Source organism: Neomonachus schauinslandi, chromosome 7 (assembly GCF_002201575.2).
Source record: "Neomonachus schauinslandi chromosome 7, ASM220157v2, whole genome shotgun sequence".
Lineage (NCBI taxonomy): Eukaryota > Metazoa > Chordata > Mammalia > Carnivora > Phocidae > Neomonachus > Neomonachus schauinslandi.
This window is the reverse complement of record NC_058409.1, coordinates 116967415-116986160: the sequence shown is the minus strand read 5'-3', so window position 1 is coordinate 116986160 and position 18746 is coordinate 116967415. Positions and strand designations below refer to the sequence as shown.

The 18746-nt window shown below is 37.5% G+C and overlaps 1 protein-coding gene across 2 annotated transcripts in view; it reads right to left on the bottom strand.

Moving 5' to 3' along the window:
• Positions 1-907: 907 nt before the first annotated feature.
• Positions 908-18746, bottom strand: part of PAIP1 (poly(A) binding protein interacting protein 1) — a 31250-nt gene continuing 13411 nt past the window's right edge. For both annotated transcript variants that reach the window (XM_021696645.2, XM_021696654.2), the window contains exons 4-11: positions 17880-17992; positions 13074-13185; positions 11561-11686; positions 10175-10281; positions 9294-9411; positions 8448-8502; positions 4498-4591; positions 908-2104 (exon numbers count right to left, since the gene is read on the bottom strand). In XM_021696645.2, the coding sequence (XP_021552320.1) occupies positions 2011-2104; positions 4498-4591; positions 8448-8502; positions 9294-9411; positions 10175-10281; positions 11561-11686; positions 13074-13185; positions 17880-17992 (819 nt within the window). In that variant the 3' untranslated portion in view covers positions 908-2010. The remainder of the gene's footprint in view (positions 2105-4497; positions 4592-8447; positions 8503-9293; positions 9412-10174; positions 10282-11560; positions 11687-13073; positions 13186-17879; positions 17993-18746) is intronic.

The following is an 18746-nucleotide window of genomic DNA, read 5'->3' as shown; positions in this document are numbered from 1 at the left end:
TGATATGTCTTTAGTGACTCAGAACTAAGACTGTAATGGAAGTTAATGCTGTGTGCAGCTTCCAAATGCAGCTTCTTCCTGAGTCTTCCACAATGCCCCCTCCAAAATCCAGCTGCCATGTTTGTGAAAAGTCTAGGCCACATGGACAGGCCATGTGTAGGTGGGTCTTGCCAAGTGATAGCTTCAAGTCATCTCGGCCCAGTCAGCCATGTGAGTGAAGAAGACTTCAGATGATTACAGCTCCCGGCCATTTGAATCACCTCCACTCCTTAGTTTTCCCAGCTGAGGCTGCAAACACGCAGAACAGAAAAAAGCCATGCCCTGTCCAAATCCCTAAACCACAGAACTCATGAGCATAATAAAATGCTTATTGTTTGAAGACATTAAATTTAGGTGGTTATTTAAACAGCCCTAGTAACTGGAACACATAATGATCCTGAGTACAGCAGTGATTGGTGACAATGAGCTAGTGGACAAAGCTGGATAGTTATATTCACAAAGCAACCACAAGAAGTTTAAAGTATATTCAGTTATCATGTACTTGGCCCCTGGTCTAATGTACTCCCTCTTCCCCATACCCCTTCCCCCTCACCCCCAAGATTTACAATGAGCACAGTCTTTGGAGAACTGCAGATTAAAGTAATTATCCACCACATTACAGGAGCCATTTTGAAAAAAAGAATCCTATTACAAGTTCCAAAAACCCCAATTATATATATCCTTCCCTTTTACAATAAGGAATCTAAAGGTTAATGTTTTATATTTAATTTTTCCAACTAGACTTGTTACTGAATTCTTAACACACACTGAATAGGACATCTTCTAGCATAGTTTGATTTCAAACACTTAATTTTATGACAAAGTTGAACAGAAATTCTTTAAAATATCAGGATACCACTCCAAAAACTTAAGAGGAAAACAAAACTATTTAAATTTTATTTTCAAAGTCTAACTTTAATCCAGACTGAACAAACAAGCTGAAAAATGAGAAAGCTAACTGTATTAGCAGACACAGATGTACCAAATGTAAAACAGTGGGTTATTAACAGAACTATTTACATGCATATTTACAAGCAATCCTTTTGTACATAAGTTTTTAGTTAGCTGGAAAAAGGCTTTTGACATTAGGTACAAATATTTTTAAATAGGGCTGAGGTGGTACTGCATTATAGTAAAAGTATTAGAAAAGTGATCCTCAGGGTGTATCAATTATAAAGCAGGTGAAAACTTGAGTGACAAAGATCTAGTAAAATTCTCTAGTAAAAAAGTCAATGCAACTCATGCTACAAAATAAAAATGAAAGCCATATAAATAAAGCAGAATAATGTTCTAGGCTTTTGGGTAATGAAAAGTTGGGGGGTGAGTTGGGGAAGAACAATTCCAATAAATCCTAAGTGAAGAATCCTGGTTGTTTAGTTGGGAGTTTTAAGTTTTTTTTGTTTTTTTTTTTTTAATGACATTTTAAAAGCCCTTGGTATCAAATAGCATCTGGATATGTAAATCAGTTGTTAATGATATATTCTAAGACTTTAGTGCAAAAGATTTTCATGATTGTGATTCATACTTGAAACCCAATTCATTGAGACAACGTAAAACTAAATGAAAGCTATATACTCATCTAAAAAAGGATGCTACATTTTGCAATAATACATATTTCCAGGCTAAGACTTTTTCCCTCAAGAAAAGTAGAATTTAAAGGTTAAGCTTCTAACCAACTAGCAAAATTTACTTTCAACATTTCATTTATTTCAAAATCGATTTTATTGCAGCCAGAACAGTGGAATTAACTGTACATAATAAACTATTATATATATATACACATTTTAAGTTATAGGGAATAAAGTTTATTTTGGCAGATAGTGTTAAACAAAATTAAAGTTGCATACGTTAGTAACATAACTCAACATCCTTAATTTGGTATAAGTGTGACACATTTTCCTGTTTTCCTGTGTTCTGCTAAATCACCATAACCTAAACTGCTTTATAAAACTGTTATGTTGAAATTTAGCTTTACTGTTTTCGCTTACGCTCTGATTCCAAACAAAACTTTTCATAAGCTTCTTCTATCTCTGGGTCCATCTCATCATCAATATCATCCAAGTATCTATGAAAGAAGTAAAGATGATTCATTCATAAGTTTAACATTTTTCAATTCAGAAATATCTAAGATGCTAAGCCACACAAAAAAGTATGGTGATATAACTTTCTTAGACTGTTACAGAATGTAAGCACTTTTCAGAATTACATACATGTCAGTCCTCAGACAACCAAACGCTTAATCTGAGCAGTTACCTTTCACACTGGATTCTGAGTCTCTTGTGTTTGAAATTAAGCTTCTGTTATACTTTTAGACGTATGTTAAAAAAAAAATTTAAGTTATCTCTACACCCTATGTGGGGCTCAAACCCACAACCCCAAGATCAAGAATCCCATGCTCTTCTGACTGAGCAGTCAGGCACCCGACATATGTTAAATTCTTAACCTAACCTAAAAGTGAATTCAAAGTCTCGACATATAAATTTGGGGGCTCAAGATTGATATTATTTTCATAAACTTACCTTAATCACACTATAATTAGAACATAATTTCAGATATGCCATTCACCTCTAATAATGCAAAGTTTTATGTCTACTTTTTTTTTTTAAGATATTATTTATTTGATAGAGACAGCACAAGCAAGGAGAGTGGCAGGGAGAGGGAGAAGCAGGCTCCCCACTGAGCAAGGAGCCCAATGCAGGGCTCGATCCCAGAACCCTGGGATCATGACCTCAGCTGAAGGCAACCGACTAAGCCACCCAGGCTCCCCTATTTTATATCTACTTAACATCAGAAATGGTATTCTTGAAATGACAATTTAGTCACATTCCATTTATCTGGAATCACTTTCATAACAAGAAGCTACCTTCGAGACCATCTATCTCAGAATTTTTCCAACTATTAGGTAGTTTAAAATGATGGAAAACAACACTTTCCACAGTTAAGTATGGGTAGAAAATTTAAAGAGCCCATTAAGGATTTAATATACATATTCTTACTGAATACCCATAGCCATCTTAAAAAGATAGGTACTACTATCATCTCCATTCTTTTTAAGTAATCTCTACACCCAACATGGGGCTCGAACTCACAACCCTAAGATCAAGAGTCACATGTTCTACTGACTGCACCAGACAGGCGCCCCATCATCTCCATTTTAGAGATAAAAGAAAAAAAGACTCTGGAAGGAGGTTAAGTAAATACTCTAAGATTTGGGTTAAATATGTAGCACAGCCAGAATCTGACTCCAAATCTTTTCCCTTTTCTACACTTTTCCTCTACAACATGTTGTCTGTATGTCTCCCCACCCCGCAATAATCCTTTCTACCTACATATGAGACAAAACTATCTTGCCAATCCTACCAACTGCTGATGGGTCTTTCTGTCATTGTTCCTCCATTTCTAGTACAAGGCCATGTGTTGAAATAGCCATAAGTGTATCAGGGCAAGAGCATGTAATATTTACCAAGCAAAACTTCAGAGGACAATCTGAAATTCAATGCCAAGAACAGCTTGAACTTCCAGTGGTATACCCAGCAGGGCTGAACCTTTTTCTTATTGGGCTTGAGTCCTTACAACCCTTTTTTTTTTTTTTTTAATTAAACTAGTATGTAAAAAAAATATGGTAACATTAGATCTCAAACAGACTTATAAATGTCACTAGATGGGGGAGAGAATAAAAGTGGTTCACTTTTTTAACCTACAACATACATGAGAGATGAGACGTAGGAGAAAATTAAGTCAGTTTTAATTTATTCCCTCTCCTCCACTTAGAAGAATACCTGAGTAACTGGTCCAAATTCACATGAACTGTTAAGAGAGCTGGGACCAAACCTCACAAGTTCTTGGTTCTTCTATAACTCAGTGTAATGCAATCTGATGGTAAGCGAGTAGCAAAAGTTTCTTTTATTACAAAGAATGGCAGGTAGGGATCGAGAGATGTGAATGGGACTATAACTTACACCTTCCCATCAGTCCAAACACTTAATGTAGTTATCAGCATTCTCTTTAATCTTAATTCATCCTTTAAAACAGCTAAGATCTGAGTCTTTTACTGTCTGCCAGGAGGTGGTTCTAAGTATGTATGTATTTTCACCTAGTTCTCAAAGGAACTCAAGGAAGGGTCTACTATTTCTACTTTACAGATGGAAAAAACAGGCACAGAATTTGCCTAAGACCTTACAGTATTAGAGCTGAACTGAATCTATTTTACAAAACTATACTTGAGTATACCACTATTTTAGTTTTTCCCCTTCAGATATATATACATTTTCAGAATCAGAGTTTATGTTTTCTAGTATGATTTCCTGAAAATTTTTGGTAAGCCATACATGTATACCATTGCAACACCATCAAATCAAAATGTGCATTCTTCATCTACCTTTTTCCAATCTAAACTCCATCTACAAACTATGGCCACAGAAATATCACAAAGAAAGTTAATAGCTAGGAAGAACTTACGGATCACCAGCCCCTGATAAATCTGTCCCATTTTCTTCATAATCTGGAAAAAAGTCTTCTCTTTCAAGTAACTCTTGATATTTCTCTTGGTAATCTATAAAAAAAAATTGAAAAAAAGGTTGACAAAAGTCATAAAATGGCCAGTTATCCTTAAAAATGACTTTTAATATTAGTTTTCATTTAAGTAGAGCCAGTGTTTAAATAGCAGGAAGCTTCCAGTTGCGTATTTAATAGCTTTTACAAAACTTATATTCTAACTGGCTTGCTTTTGCCACCTGCATGCTCATAAATCTTAACATTCCTCTAATTACATGTTGCAAATCAAGGCCACTGTGGATATACCATAGCCAACGTGTATGCCGCTTATACTCTCTGCTGCTTTTTTCCATAAGACAAAACATATATCTATATAACTTGTTGGGAAAAAACATGTTCTTCCATATTCCTGTTCTTCCTTCCACAAGGAAGGATTTTAATCAAATAGCCCGGCCTCTGTTCCCCTTACTCTTTCCCGAGGAAGTCAAGTGAGCTAGTGGCTAGCAACTAACAGCCACTGGCCCATGTTTCTCAATCAGAGTAGCTAACCTAGCAAAGGTTCTGAGCACAGGGGATTTTCTTTTCTTCCCTCAGAGACAGCTGGAAGGTAGCTATCTGATAAATGTTTCAGCTATACGAACTTTCCCTTGGTTGGGTTCTTCCAAGGCAATACGGGTAATTTTATAGCTCTCCATCTGCCAACTGTCTTAGGCAGAGTTACTGAGTATCTTTTAAGATTAGCATATCCATATGGAGTACTTATCTCTGAATAATAAAATAGATCAGTGTGTATTAAAACTAGTTACCTTAAAACTGGTTTCTTGTGAACAACAGCTACCTCAAATTTCAACAAGATAATTACATTAGACCGTATTTTCCCCAAGATTGCCAGTCTCTATAAAACTTATTTCAGCTTAAAGGGTTGGTGATATTTTGACATCCAATTTTGGCAATTTGGAGACAATTTTAACTGCAGAACCTTTCTACAACAAATACTTGGGGTAACAGATAAGACAAACATTCTTTTAAATGCACAGATGAGTTCAGAAAAAAGAAAATCAAGTCCCTTGATGACCAACAAAAAGGGAACTGAAAATCATACATACCTACTCCAGCCAGGAGGCTGGCAGACCACATGCTCTCAGTTAACAAAGGGGCTTGGATTTAAAAACCTACAGAAGTTCAGAAAGCAAGGTCTTGGGCCCATGCGAAACAGAGATGGAATTCATGCCCACGCCCACCTCTACCTACAAAAACCCGGGCCCTTCAAAGGCTGGATATCTCAAAAAAAGGTGGACCAGGAAAAAAAACAAAATGGAAAACACTCTGGTGGCAAAGAGAGATAGCAAAGAAGCTTGCTGGTCTCTTCCTGGGTTTGAAGTAGAAACAACAGTACTCTGAAGAAACCAGTTCCTCAGAAAATTTGTAATAATGGGCCTAGACCTCAAATTTCTACTACCCACATAAAAAACCCTATGACAAGAAAATAAAGACTTGTTCCAAATCAGTTTTACCCCTGTGGCTCCTTGGCAGGAAAAGATGTTACTACAACCCAAGCCATAAGGAGTTTTCATGAAGAAAAACAAAAAAAGCAGTTAAAACATGAGGGCAGTCATAAAGGGCCACAATATGTATAACTTCAAATGGTTCAGAAAAGTGTGGACAGAACAAGTGATAAAGCAAATAGAATAAACGTTAACAAAGGGTACATGTGGGTAATGGGTGGATGGGTGTTATTTGTACAATTTTTACTTTTGTAACTTTTCTGTAAGTTTGAAATCCTTTCCAAAAAAAAGTTTAAGACCATTAAATATCAGATTGCAATTTAAAAAAAAGATCAAAATAAATTTTATGTGATCCTCAAAAATAACAGCAAGGTTAGAATTAAAAGAACAAAAATGTGAAACAAAAATAAGCATCTTTAGAAATTTCTGTAGACAGGGGCGCCTGGGTGGCTCAGTCGTTAAGCGTCTGCCTTCGGCTCGGGTCATGGTCCCAGGGTCCTGGGATCGAGCCCCGCATCGGGCTCCCTGCTCGGCGGGAGGCCTGCTTCTCCCTCTCCCACTCCCCCCTGCTTGTGTTCCCTCTCTCGCTGTGTCTCTCTCTGTCAAATAAATAAAATCTTAAAAAAAAAAAAAAAAAAAATGAAATGGATTTCCTTTAAAAAAAAGAAATTTCTGTAGACAAAAGAACAAATAGGCTGAACAAATGAGACACAGATGAACAAAGAACCAAAACGATTCAAGGTAACTTTGAAGACTAAGAAAATCTGTCTTACCAGCCATAGCAAGATTTAAAGTAAAGTAGTAATTAAGACTGTGGTATTGGTATTAAGACAGACAAAAGATCCACATGCACAGACACAGACTAAGATACAAGTTAGAAAGGACGGACACGGTACACATCAGAGGGACTGCATTTTACTGAGGAGAGAGAATGGGTAACTCAACACCAGTTGCTGAGACAAGAGAACATGGAATATTTAAGTCCTACTACATCTATCACATAAAGATTAGCCAGATGGATTAAAGACCTCAATACGAAAAAGCAACAAAGACTTTTAGAAGAAAATGGAATTTGATGGTAATAAGGAAACCTTAGCCACTGAGAGCAGGAACAAGACAGATACAGTGACATGAAAACTCGAAGCTTCTATAGGATAAGACAAACATAATGGAAAGACAGCATATACTGGGAGAACCTCAGAGTCACTTTCTGGGCTATGTAAGGAATTACAAATCAGTTAAGAAACAAACGATCCAAGACAAGTATGGGCAAAGAACACAAATAGGCAATTCTTAAAAAAAAAAAAAAAATTCTTAAGAAAACAACTGTCAATAGAAACATGAAAAGAAATTCATTATCACTAGTAAGGAAATGAAAGTTTACAATTTGGTACAATCTAACTGACAACAATAAAGTCTGGTAATAAGTGTTGCCATGGATGAGAAACAGGAATCCTCATGTTCTGCTGGGCATATCATGTGGTATAGTCAGACTGGAAAGCTGGTTAGCAACATTTAGTCAAGTAGAAGATGCAGGTAACCTACAATGTAGCAACTGTACTTCTTCACCCTGAAGAACCTCCTGCATGTGCACAAGGACTACTTAAAGAGTACAGCACTCTATAGTAAGGAGTGTGAGCCACCCAACCACCCTCAAGTAGGGACCTATAACCAGTGCTGTACTCTGAGTGCAGTATTATTTGGCATTTAAAACGAACCAACGTGCTTTTTATATTCTGAGTGTTTCATAATTTAAAGTTGAAAGTTAAGCAGTCCTTCTTTCCACCTCCTCTGAGGAACAGGAGGTGCCTGCTATCCAGAGTAAGCAAATGGGAAAATTCCGAACAATAAGCTGGTTATAATTTTTATCAACTGGGAAAATTTTCTCTTGCTCATACTGCAGTCCCATTTATCACAATTAAAGAAATCTTTCTATAAATGGCCCTTTTCTGGAAGGGGAAGTGTGCTGAGATTTAGATTTTAATTAACTTTGACCTACTATTAATGAAACCCGTAATTCTTAGTATCTGCAAGTATTAACCCATAGTAACAAATGTTGTACTCTATGTAGTGACTAGAACCATCTTTCCCTTCTATTTTAACCACCTAAAGCTTACAGTATAAAAATGAAATATTAGAGAAAATATAAAACAAAAATGGTTGCATTTAATCAAGGGATTCCTCCAAAACCACTGTCAGGATGACAAGATACTATCTTGAAATGGTTCAAAGCGGTTGTCCCTGTCAAGAATATTCTATAGGAGATAAACATTTACAAACATTTACCCTGTATCTTAGAACAATGTGCCTGCTTCAAACAGTTACAGCTTTGTACCCGTGAGGGTATGGTTTTCTGTAACTCACTAGCTTACCAAGCAATGGGGGGCAAAGCACTGTGAGACAGCCTACCTGGGTCGGCCGCAGTGAAAGGAACACCGTCAGAGGTATAAAATGTTGGTTCATTCTAGGATGAATCAAAGTGATACAAATATGTAAGTATTTCAGAGTTTATTTTTTAAAGCACATTAATTAACGAAGCATGGCTGAGGTCACTCATCTGCACCTGATAATGCAAGATCACACAAAAAACTAGCTTCATAATAGCCATTTTCATTTCATTGGGAAAGTCTATGGTTTTCAGATTTCTATTCTATTCTCTCAAGTTCCTGCAGCTGTAACCCTGCTGTCTAGTCTGTCACACTCGTGATGAACTGTTTTGTTGTGCACTGTGATTTAGCGTTGTGTCAGCTTATTTTGAGTTGTGGTTCTCCCCCCACCCCCCACCATTTTTTAAAGAATTTCCATGGCTGGGGTTATAGGAGCATTTCTCCATTGTTGCGTTGTTTGGTCATTTCAGGAGCTTCAGGGCATCATTGGCCTGGTGATCACTTTTATTTTCTTAATTTACTACAACATGCAAAGTAAAAGTGTGAGATGCAGGCCTTTGGTTATAATTTCTCTGGAAAAACTTCCCACAATCCCACACTCAACTGAGTCCAAGCCTTATTGATTTCCCTTGCCACTGGATGGATCTTTCTCTAGTCCACGCTTTCCTTAGAGGATTCTATGTTTCTTCCCTATTTACCTGGCCTGCTGGCTGCCATGTGACCCTACGCCAATGAAAAGAGTTACTGGCATTAAATTCTGAGAATACCTTTTTTTTTTTTTTAAGAATACCTTTATGTACCTCCTCCAGAAATTTCCAAAATTGGATCCAAGCAATAAACAAAACTTAAAATGTAAACGCTGGCATACCATAAAATAATTAGGATCATTTTCAGGTGTTGCTTCTCTGTACGTTGAAGTTGCGTGGACTCTACCCCAGTTACTTGACCGGAGTTCAACAAGCTTCAAGAGCATCTGTTTCACATCTCTGCAGACAAGTTGAAAAGGAGTTAAGGGTATCCACCAAAGTGTTGTTAGGCTCTAGAATACCACAGACTCCTAAAACCATGTTTCATAAATTTAACATGTACATCTAAGTGCTTTGATTTTTTAGGCATTTCCTATATTGACATAACATTTTTTTTTTTTTAAAGATTTTATTTATTTATTTGAGAGAGAGAGAGACACAGCGAGAGAGGGAACACAAGCAGGGGGAGTGGGAGAGGGAGAAGCAGGCTTCCCGCCGAGCAGGGAGCCCGATGCGGGGCCCGATCCCAGGACCCCGGGATCAAGTCCCACAACGGGTACCTTGTTCAGCAGGGAGCCTGCTTCTCCCTCTTCTCCCTGCCTGTGCTCTCTCTCTCAAATAAAATCTTAAAAAAAAAAGTTATTCCATCTAACTGTGACTATATGGTTCTTAAAGGCAGTGCCTATCCCACATTTTTATGCCTCCAACTGGACTTAAAATTGTACCTCACCCAAGTATTTACTGAACAATTTAAAGTCTGAATCATTTTACTTTTCAATGGACTCCTATCTCACCACAGGAAAATCTTAACTTTTTCAATTTATAAACACAACTGAACAAAAAAAGCCAGGTGAGCAGAAGCCATAACTAAAATATTATACCTTTAAAGGAAATATTTCTGTAGGTCTGTAAGATTTCAATTCTTTCCATGATAGCATACATCACAGGTTAAAAAACAAGCCCCACAGAAAAAGAAATTGAGATCCACTAGCTAGCTACCCACCTGCTGCAATTTGCATCTAGGACAACATTCTCAATTCTCTGAATGATTTCTTCCATATCAGTCTTTCCTTTCTCCTTCCAGGCATCTTCCAAAACTGACCCTGTCAACTAAAAAAGCAGGTTATCAGTAAAATAAGGGATTCAATAAAGTACAGAAATTCTTAAAAAAAAAAAAAGTATTCATAGCAATTCAAGCATTCTTTAAAGAAAATGAATTTGGTAAGTTAAATACTCCCAATTATTCTCCACCATCTAACAGTCAGGAATCTCTATTTTTCCTGATTGAGAGAAATTAAAGCAGAACCTGAATCACAGGTTTTATGTATCAATGACTATAGGGTATATTCCCCATGTAAGTTAGGCTATAAAATTTTAATCAACCTTTCGCTTTTTGAAATATACAAGTACAGAAGCTCTGAATTTAAAAAAAATAAAAAATACAAACTTCGGGGGGGGGGGGGAAAAAAGGTAAGGATAAAAACCGGTAATTCATAGGGAAAAAATGGCTAACAAATGTGAAGAAATGCTTAAATTCACTAGTGATCAGGAAAATGCAAAACAAGATTTTTGTTTTTACTCATTACCCATGACAAAACAAACCAGGATTGATTATATCCATCACTGATAAGAATATGGGGAAAGCAGTATACTCATTCACTGTTGGTAGGACAACCACCAAACCACACAGTGGTTTAGCATTTAGAAGGGAAATTTGACATTACTTCTCAAAATAAAGTATACTACGCTCACTGACCCACCAAATCTATGTGTAGGAATCGAACCTACATAAACAACTGCACATATAGAAACGAAGTTACTGCAGAAAGAGGTAAATCTTTTGTGCCAAAGATCTAAGATATTTGTTAGATTAAAAGAGCAAGCCAAAAAGAGATTTTTTTGAGGGCACACATACATACATGGGAAAGGAAGGAAAGGAAATTTAGAGATGGGGGTGAAGGACTTCCATTTTTTGCTTCTAAATTTGGATTCTCGTATTTAAAAAAATCAGTACAGGGTAGCACGGGTGGCTCAGTTGGTTAAGAGTCTGAGTCTTGATTTCGGCTCGGGCCATGATCTCAGGGTCGTTGAGATTGAGGCCCATGTCAGGCTCTGTGCTCAGTGCGGAGTCTGCATGTCCCTCTCCCTCTGCCCCCCGCCCCCAAATCCTGCTCATGCACTCTCTCTCCCCCACCCAAAAAATCTTAAAATCAGCACATACTGCTTTTCCAATATTTAAATTCAAGAGCAAAGCAAAATGTCAATATTTAACTTAAAGAAAAAAATTTAATCTTGAATTCACTCCATACTATACATACTTTCCTTCCTCTAAATCATATACGAATGAGGTAGAAAGATGAATTTTAAGACAAACATAAGTAAAACCTACCTTCAGTAATTTTACTGCACAAATTAAGTTGTCATCCATAGGATTAGAAAAGAGAGCATTCAGCAACTCCCGAAGACCAACCTGAAGAATATCTGCTCTTGTAACCTGTCCATTTGTTCCCTTGATCTTTTGGGACAGAAGAAAATGAAAAGCAACCATGCCAAAATATTACAACAGATAAATAAATGGTCTAACGTCTTGGCAAAATAAGTGTTTTAAGTTAAACAATACAAAAATCAGAAATGCTCTTGTATCTTCACAAAATTATACTATTTTACATGTATATAGGACCTCTAATACAATTAGTAAACTACAGGTAAAATTTTCCATTTATCACACATAACATATGGTCAGGATAACCTAAGCCTCCTTTATAAATTACTGCTTCATAAAGCATTCTCTGGTCTATTAAGCTACCACCTTTTTTGGAACATGCAGCATTTTATTATTCTTTTTTATACTATTTAAAAATACTGTTTTGCATCAGAATCGTCTAAGTATCGTAGCTCTCCAGCCAGAAGAGCTGCAGTCTCAGGAGTCACACCTCATCTGTACACCCCCCACAGACATGGCATTATTACGTCCACATAGGAAACAACTGCATTCTTAGAATGACTCTTCATTTACAGCACATTTTACGTGAATGCTCTTATTTTGGCTTATATAAAAATTAAACTGAAAGATTCATGCATGAAATTTTTAAAAAATTAAGTCCATCCAGGGACACCTGGCTGGTTCAGTTGGCATAGCAGGTGACTCTTGATCTCAGGGTTGGGAGTTCAAGCTCCATGTTGGGCATGGTGCCTACTTAAAAAAATAAAATAAAATCCCAATGCAAAAAAAAAAAAAAAATTAAGTCCATCTGTGGTAAAAAGGGGTAGTAAATTAGGCACTAGATTGGACAGACCTTTTAGATGCACTGACTGAGATGCACATTTGATGGTGGATCTCATGGGTCTTTTCAGTGGTGTTTACGATTAAGTTTTCAAGTCAAAGTTAAAGGAGGTATAACCTATCTCTGGGATTAACTAGTCCAAGAAAAAAAAAAGCAAATCCATTACAACGTAATATTCAGCACTAGATATTCTAGTGTCTCCCCCCCCCCCACCGCCCCACCTTTTCAACTCAAAGCTTTGTGTTCTGCAGAGTACGCTGCTTTTGAGCCACCATCTGAAAGTCAATATACGAAATGTGTGAATTCAAAAAAGGTATTATCTGTATTTCGAGAGCTTACACTTGCATGGAAACCATGGCTTTCCAAAAGTACACAGACTTTAAAATTCCCAGTAACCACTTCCCAACAGCCTCCCCGCAAACAGAAGAAACAAACATTATGGACGTTCCATGAGAACGCAGGCACTAGCGTGAGCAGCCCCTAAGGCACTGTTTCTCTCTCCCTTCGCCTGGTTTTTTCATCCTTAATGTTGTCCAAGGATAATGTGAACACAAATTCCTTATCATGATCAGTTTACGTTCCCAGGCTTTGTCAGTACTTAAGAAAATTCCTCCTCACCTCCAGGTTAAGATAGAGCTCCCCCAGGAAGAGAACAAATGCGTGGAATCGTTTCCGAGTCACTTCGTCACCTTTTGCAGCTTGATCTTTAACTTCATATTCAGTCCGACATCTAATGAAGATACACCTTTTATAATTGCACACTGCTTTGTTTTGTGAACAAACAGGATGACCAGCTGTCGGGTTCGCAGTCCGCAAGCAATACAGAGACAAGTACCATGCACCAATGCCCTGACTTTCTGGAGTAAAAAGTGTTCCTGTCTATTGTAGAGACCAGAACAGGCATCATCTTTTTATACTAAGATTCCTAGTTGTAAGAAACTAACGGGTTTATTTTCAACTACTCTTATCAGATCAAGTTTGTAATCTGTTTAAGCAACATAGGTTTTATGAGGTTCATTGCATACTGGCGCCAAAAAGAAAGAAAATGCCTCACCTTTGTTTTATTGGCTTTTTGTCAAGAAAGCAATGTTTTGTATTTTTTTTTTAAAGCATTGTTTTAACTCAAATTGTCTCTGTAAAATGTTCTATTCTGAATATATGAACTTTGAAACATATCTTTAAATATATATATATATAGATGGTCTCCAACTAAGCTGAAAATAAAATGAACTCTTATTAAGCCCATTATCCTTAATTTCCATTATACAAATCAGAGAAAAAAAGGGAAAGGTCCCCAACTGAAATTCACATAGAAACAGAAAGCAATTAGTTTGGTCTCAATATCCCAGAGACCAAAGGAGTCATATAACTTAGTTTCCCTTGCTTTATTTTCCCCCGACTTGGCCCATCTGCCATCCTATAAAGTATCTAAAACCATCACCATAAACCTGTCATTGCCCATTTCAGTGAATTATGGTGTCAGCTGTTATTAAAAAGGATTTTTTAAGGGGCGCCTGGGTGGCTCAGTAGTTAAGCGTCTGCCTTCGGCTCAGGTCATGATCCCGGGGTCCTGCGATCAAGCCCCATATTGGGCTCCCTGCTCAGCGGGAAGCCTGCTTCTCCCTCTCCCACTCCCCTTGCTTGGGTTCCTGCTCTTGCTATCTCTCTGTCAAATAAATAAAATCTTAAAAAAAAAAAAAAAGGATTTTTTAAATGTACTTTAAATGTTTACGTTCTTGGCGTTAAATATTTATCTTTATTGATAACGTGGTGAAAAAAACTCAAGGAAAGTCATTTTTGTAAAGCTGATTTTTGACAGTTCTGTTAAAGACAAAAGGAGGGATTTATGGAGACTGAATGGATTCCATGTATGAGGGACCAGTTTAGCTTCACTTTGTAAAAAAAAAAAATAAGTAAATTTTTTAAGGAAAAAAGAAGTCACTGCTTACCAAGAATTTACCTTGGGTCAATCTGTGAATCATCCATAAACCCAGAATAATTTATCATGTCTATGTGGCCTATAGCTTACAAGCTATATTAAATGAGCAATATTTTCATTTGAATCAGATATGGTAAGTTATTTGTTACCGTCTAAATATTAATTTTTTTTTTTTTTAAGATTTTATTTGTGAGAGAGAGAGCGCACACATGCGTGAGAGCTCAAGCACAAGCAGGGGGAGCGCGAGGCAGAGGAAGAAGCAGGCTCCCAGCTGAGCAAGGAGCCCGATGAGGGACTCGATCCCAGGACCCCCAGATCATGAACCGACCCAAAAGCAGATGCTTAACCGACTGAGCTACCCAGGCATCCCTAAACATTAATTCCTCATCAGAAAAAAAAACTTGGGATATCTATAAATTAAACACTCTGGCTAATAGAAAGGAAATTAATTAATGCCCGTTTAGTTATCCAAGCACCTTATTGGCTACTCTCCCTTCACAACTTTATCGGTAGTTTTGACGAAATGACCTTTTTGTTTTATAAGTACAATGATTATTAGATTATACGTTAAGATATGTTCATTCAAGTGCAAAAGTAAATCCCTACCCCTGTATGTCATTAATTATCTAGATGAGAGGAACCTATACCTCTAAACTAACCCTTTTTAAATTAAAGATTTTTCAATTAGAAAGGCAATACATGCTTATTTCAGAAAGGTTAAAAAAACAGAAAAATATAAAAAACAAAGTCATAAAACCCAGAGATAACTGCTGTAAAGTAACTTTTTAAACTACATATATATTTAAGTTAATAGAATTATGCCCTGCTTTTTATTTGTTCAAGGACTAGCATTTCCATTAGTATCTTTGACAGTATTATAATATTATGGGAGCGCAGATGGGGTAGAGTCAGAAGAGACCTGGAAGAGTAGTTTTCAACCACGGCTAAAGTTCAATCACTTGGGGAGGTTTTAAAAAAACCGAGGCTCCACCTCAGTCCAATTACATCAGAATTCCCAGGAATGAGGACGGGTCTCAGAGCCCTATTTTAAGTCTCTAGAGTGACTTTAAGGCACAGCCAGAGGTGAGCAGCTCAAGGGAAAAGCAGCCAACCTTTCTGCCATGCTACCTCCCAGAAGTACCCACTTTCACACCTTTCTAGGAGCTAAAGCTCCTCTATGTACCCTTTACATACATATTTGGAGTATCTCCATCAAAAGCTTAATTTTCAAGTGTCTCTGGAGTCTACTTTTGGGATCTTTATTCTGTTCCAGTGCAGTTTAACCACATGATGGAATACTTTGCAACCACTGAAAGTTAAATAGCTTTTTAGAACTTTGTCATTTATATTTTTCCAAGTTTTACCTATTCAAAGGCATTCCAAATATTTCTATTAAAATACTGGTCTTCTGGAGCGCCTGGGTGGCTCAGTCGTTAAGCGTCTGCCTTCGGCTCAGGTCATGATCCTAAGGTCATGGGATCAAGCCCTGTGTTGGGCTCCCTGCTCAGCAGTGGAGTCGGCTTCTCCCTCTCCCCCTGCTCATGTGTGTGTGCGCAAATGCTCTCTCTCAAATAAAATCTTTAAAAGTAAAAAAAAAATTTAAAAACTGGTCTTTTTAAAGGCTCCTGGGTTGGGGGCGCCTCAGTGGCTCAGTCGTTAAGCGTCTGCCTTCGGCTCAGGTCATGGTCCCAGGGTCCTGGGATCGAGCCCCGCATCAGGCTCCCTGCTCCGCGGGAAGCCTGCTCTCCCTCCTCTCCCACTCACCCTGCTTGTGTTCCCTCTCTCGCTGTGTCTCTCCCTGTCAAATAAATAAATAAAATCTTTAAAAAATAAAAAATAAAAAATAAAGGCTCCTGGGTGGCTCAGATGGTTAAGTGTCTGCCTTTAGCTCAGGTCACAATCCCAGGGTCCTGGGATTGAGCCCCGTGCTGGGCTCCCTGCTCAGGGGGAGGCCTGCTTCTCCCTCTCCCTCTGCCCCGTCCCCTGCTCATGCCTTCTCTCCCCCCCCATAAACAAAGAGAATCTTAAAAAAACAAACAAACAAACAAACAAAAACTGGTCTTTTTCTTACTCATTCCTAAGAGGTCCCTCTTTTCATATTAGAGCTCATTGCCATGTGTTATACATTTCCCTATTTTTTCTTTACTTCATATAAATTTATGACCCCTCCCAATATTATAATCTATATGTAATTAGGTTTAATCTCGTTTTAGGATTTGTGGATATCATGTCTTGTTTAAAAGGGCTTTAGCAACCTAAGATTTAACTGTCAATTTCTCTTAGTATTTAGTGTTGCACTTTTAAGTTTTTTATAGATTTGAAATATATTTTGGTGTAAAGAGACAGGAACCCATCTTTGTTTTCTCCCCCAACGAATGGCTAGCCAGTTGTGTCAGCAGCACTATTTACCCTTTACATACATATTTGGAGTATCTCCATCAAAAGCTTAATTTTCAAGTGTCTCTGGAGTCTACTTTTGGGATCTTTATTCTGTTCCAGTGCAGTTTAACCACATGATGGAATACTTTGCAACCACTGAAAGTATCTTTAAAGAATTAATGGACCAACTATAATAAACTCGAAGGCAACCTTGTTATTGAATAAAACAACTCCCATAAGAAAATTAGTTTCCCTAAATTAGCTTTTGAATTCAAGGTCATGTCGAAAATAATACCAAAAAGATTCATGAAATTTCACACACTGATTCTAAAGTTCATTGGAGAAAAGCAGCATGCAAGAATAGCAAAGGAGATTCTACCCAAAAAATGTGGGGAGGGGTCCAACAGTACTATATTAAAAAATTAGAGCTTTTTAGTAGTATCATAATAAAATAGGAATAGAACAAGTGATGAAAAGAATATAATGAAACTCTAGAATCAAAACCCAAATGTAAGGATGTAGTGTGATAAAGGGAGCAGTTCAACTCAATAAAGAAATGGATCATTCTAAAAAGTGGTATGGGAAAAACTAGTTCAACATGTGGCAATAAATTAGAACCTACTCAAACCAAAAGTACAGATGTAACTAAGAAATATGTAAGTGGGAGATTTTTAAGACCTTGGGAAATGAAAGGCCTTCTAAGCACAAAACCAAAGGCAGAGGGCACCTGGGTGGCTCAGTCGATTAAGCGTCCGCCTTCGGCTCAGCTCACGATCTCAGGGCCCCACATGGGGCTCCCTGCTCAGTGGGGAGCCTGCTTCTCCCTCTTCCTTTCCCTCTGCCACTCCCTCTGCTTGTGCTCTCTCTCAAATGAATAAATAAAAATCTTAAAAAAGAAAAAACCCAAAGGCAGAGATCATTACAGAAAAAAAAAGACCGATATGTGGGACTATAAATTTTTAACAGCATATACTAGAATACAAACAATGGTCCACCCTACCTTCCCCTGCAACCTTCTATAATGTACAGTCTTTAGAAGAGAGGAATGGTCAAATTCTAGTAGGACTAAAAGTAGCTTTCCTTTAATTTCATATATTCACACTGACCTTTGAAGCAGCAACTGACGAAAGTTGCCGCTCTGTGGGCTAATTGTCAGATGATGGGACAGGTAATTACACAGGCGAGCTCCCATGTAAGAGAAATTTGGGATAGATGTGGCCTTTCAAAAAGAAAAAAACTTTTTTAGGACACAAATACATTGTTCTTAATGCAAATACTTAACAGCAACGTTCTAAAGAAAACATTTCCTCCCCTAAAACTGACCACACTGTACAAATGTACAAGTCTTTTTTAGTTGTTAGGCATAAAGAAATTAACTCTCCCTCCCAACTTTACACCAAGAACAAGAACAAAGGAAAAATTTTGAGTTCTCCCCATCATTTACCTGAGGTCACCAGAAAGCAAATAGACAAGACCTCTTTATACTAACCAATTTTTGCATAAGACAGGTGCATGTACCCAGTTGCATAGTGCTAATTATGAAAAGAGTATTTGCCAAACGATTGTTCTGTGGTGTTTTTCAGGGACAGACTGGCACAGACTTTGGCATCTAGCAGTCCAGAGCAAGATTCCCAGGCCTGCACTGAGACCTTGGACATCACTCAACCTCCCTGGGCTTCCATCTGATTCCTAAAAGAAGTGATAAATGGTACCTGGTACAAGAGAGTAACACTTAAAGAATACTCCAAACATACTTGGGGTAAAGCAGAAATAAAGATAAGCTATTCCAAAAACTAAGACCATGAAAAAACACTACATATCAAAGACAGTTTGATATAGCCAAAACAGTACTCAGGAAGTTTTAACTTTAATTGCAGTTTTTAAATAATAGTAGAGAACACAGTTCACTACCTAATATTAGGTAGCATATTAAAAGGTAAAGGGATCTGACCAAGGTTACAAAGATAGTAGCT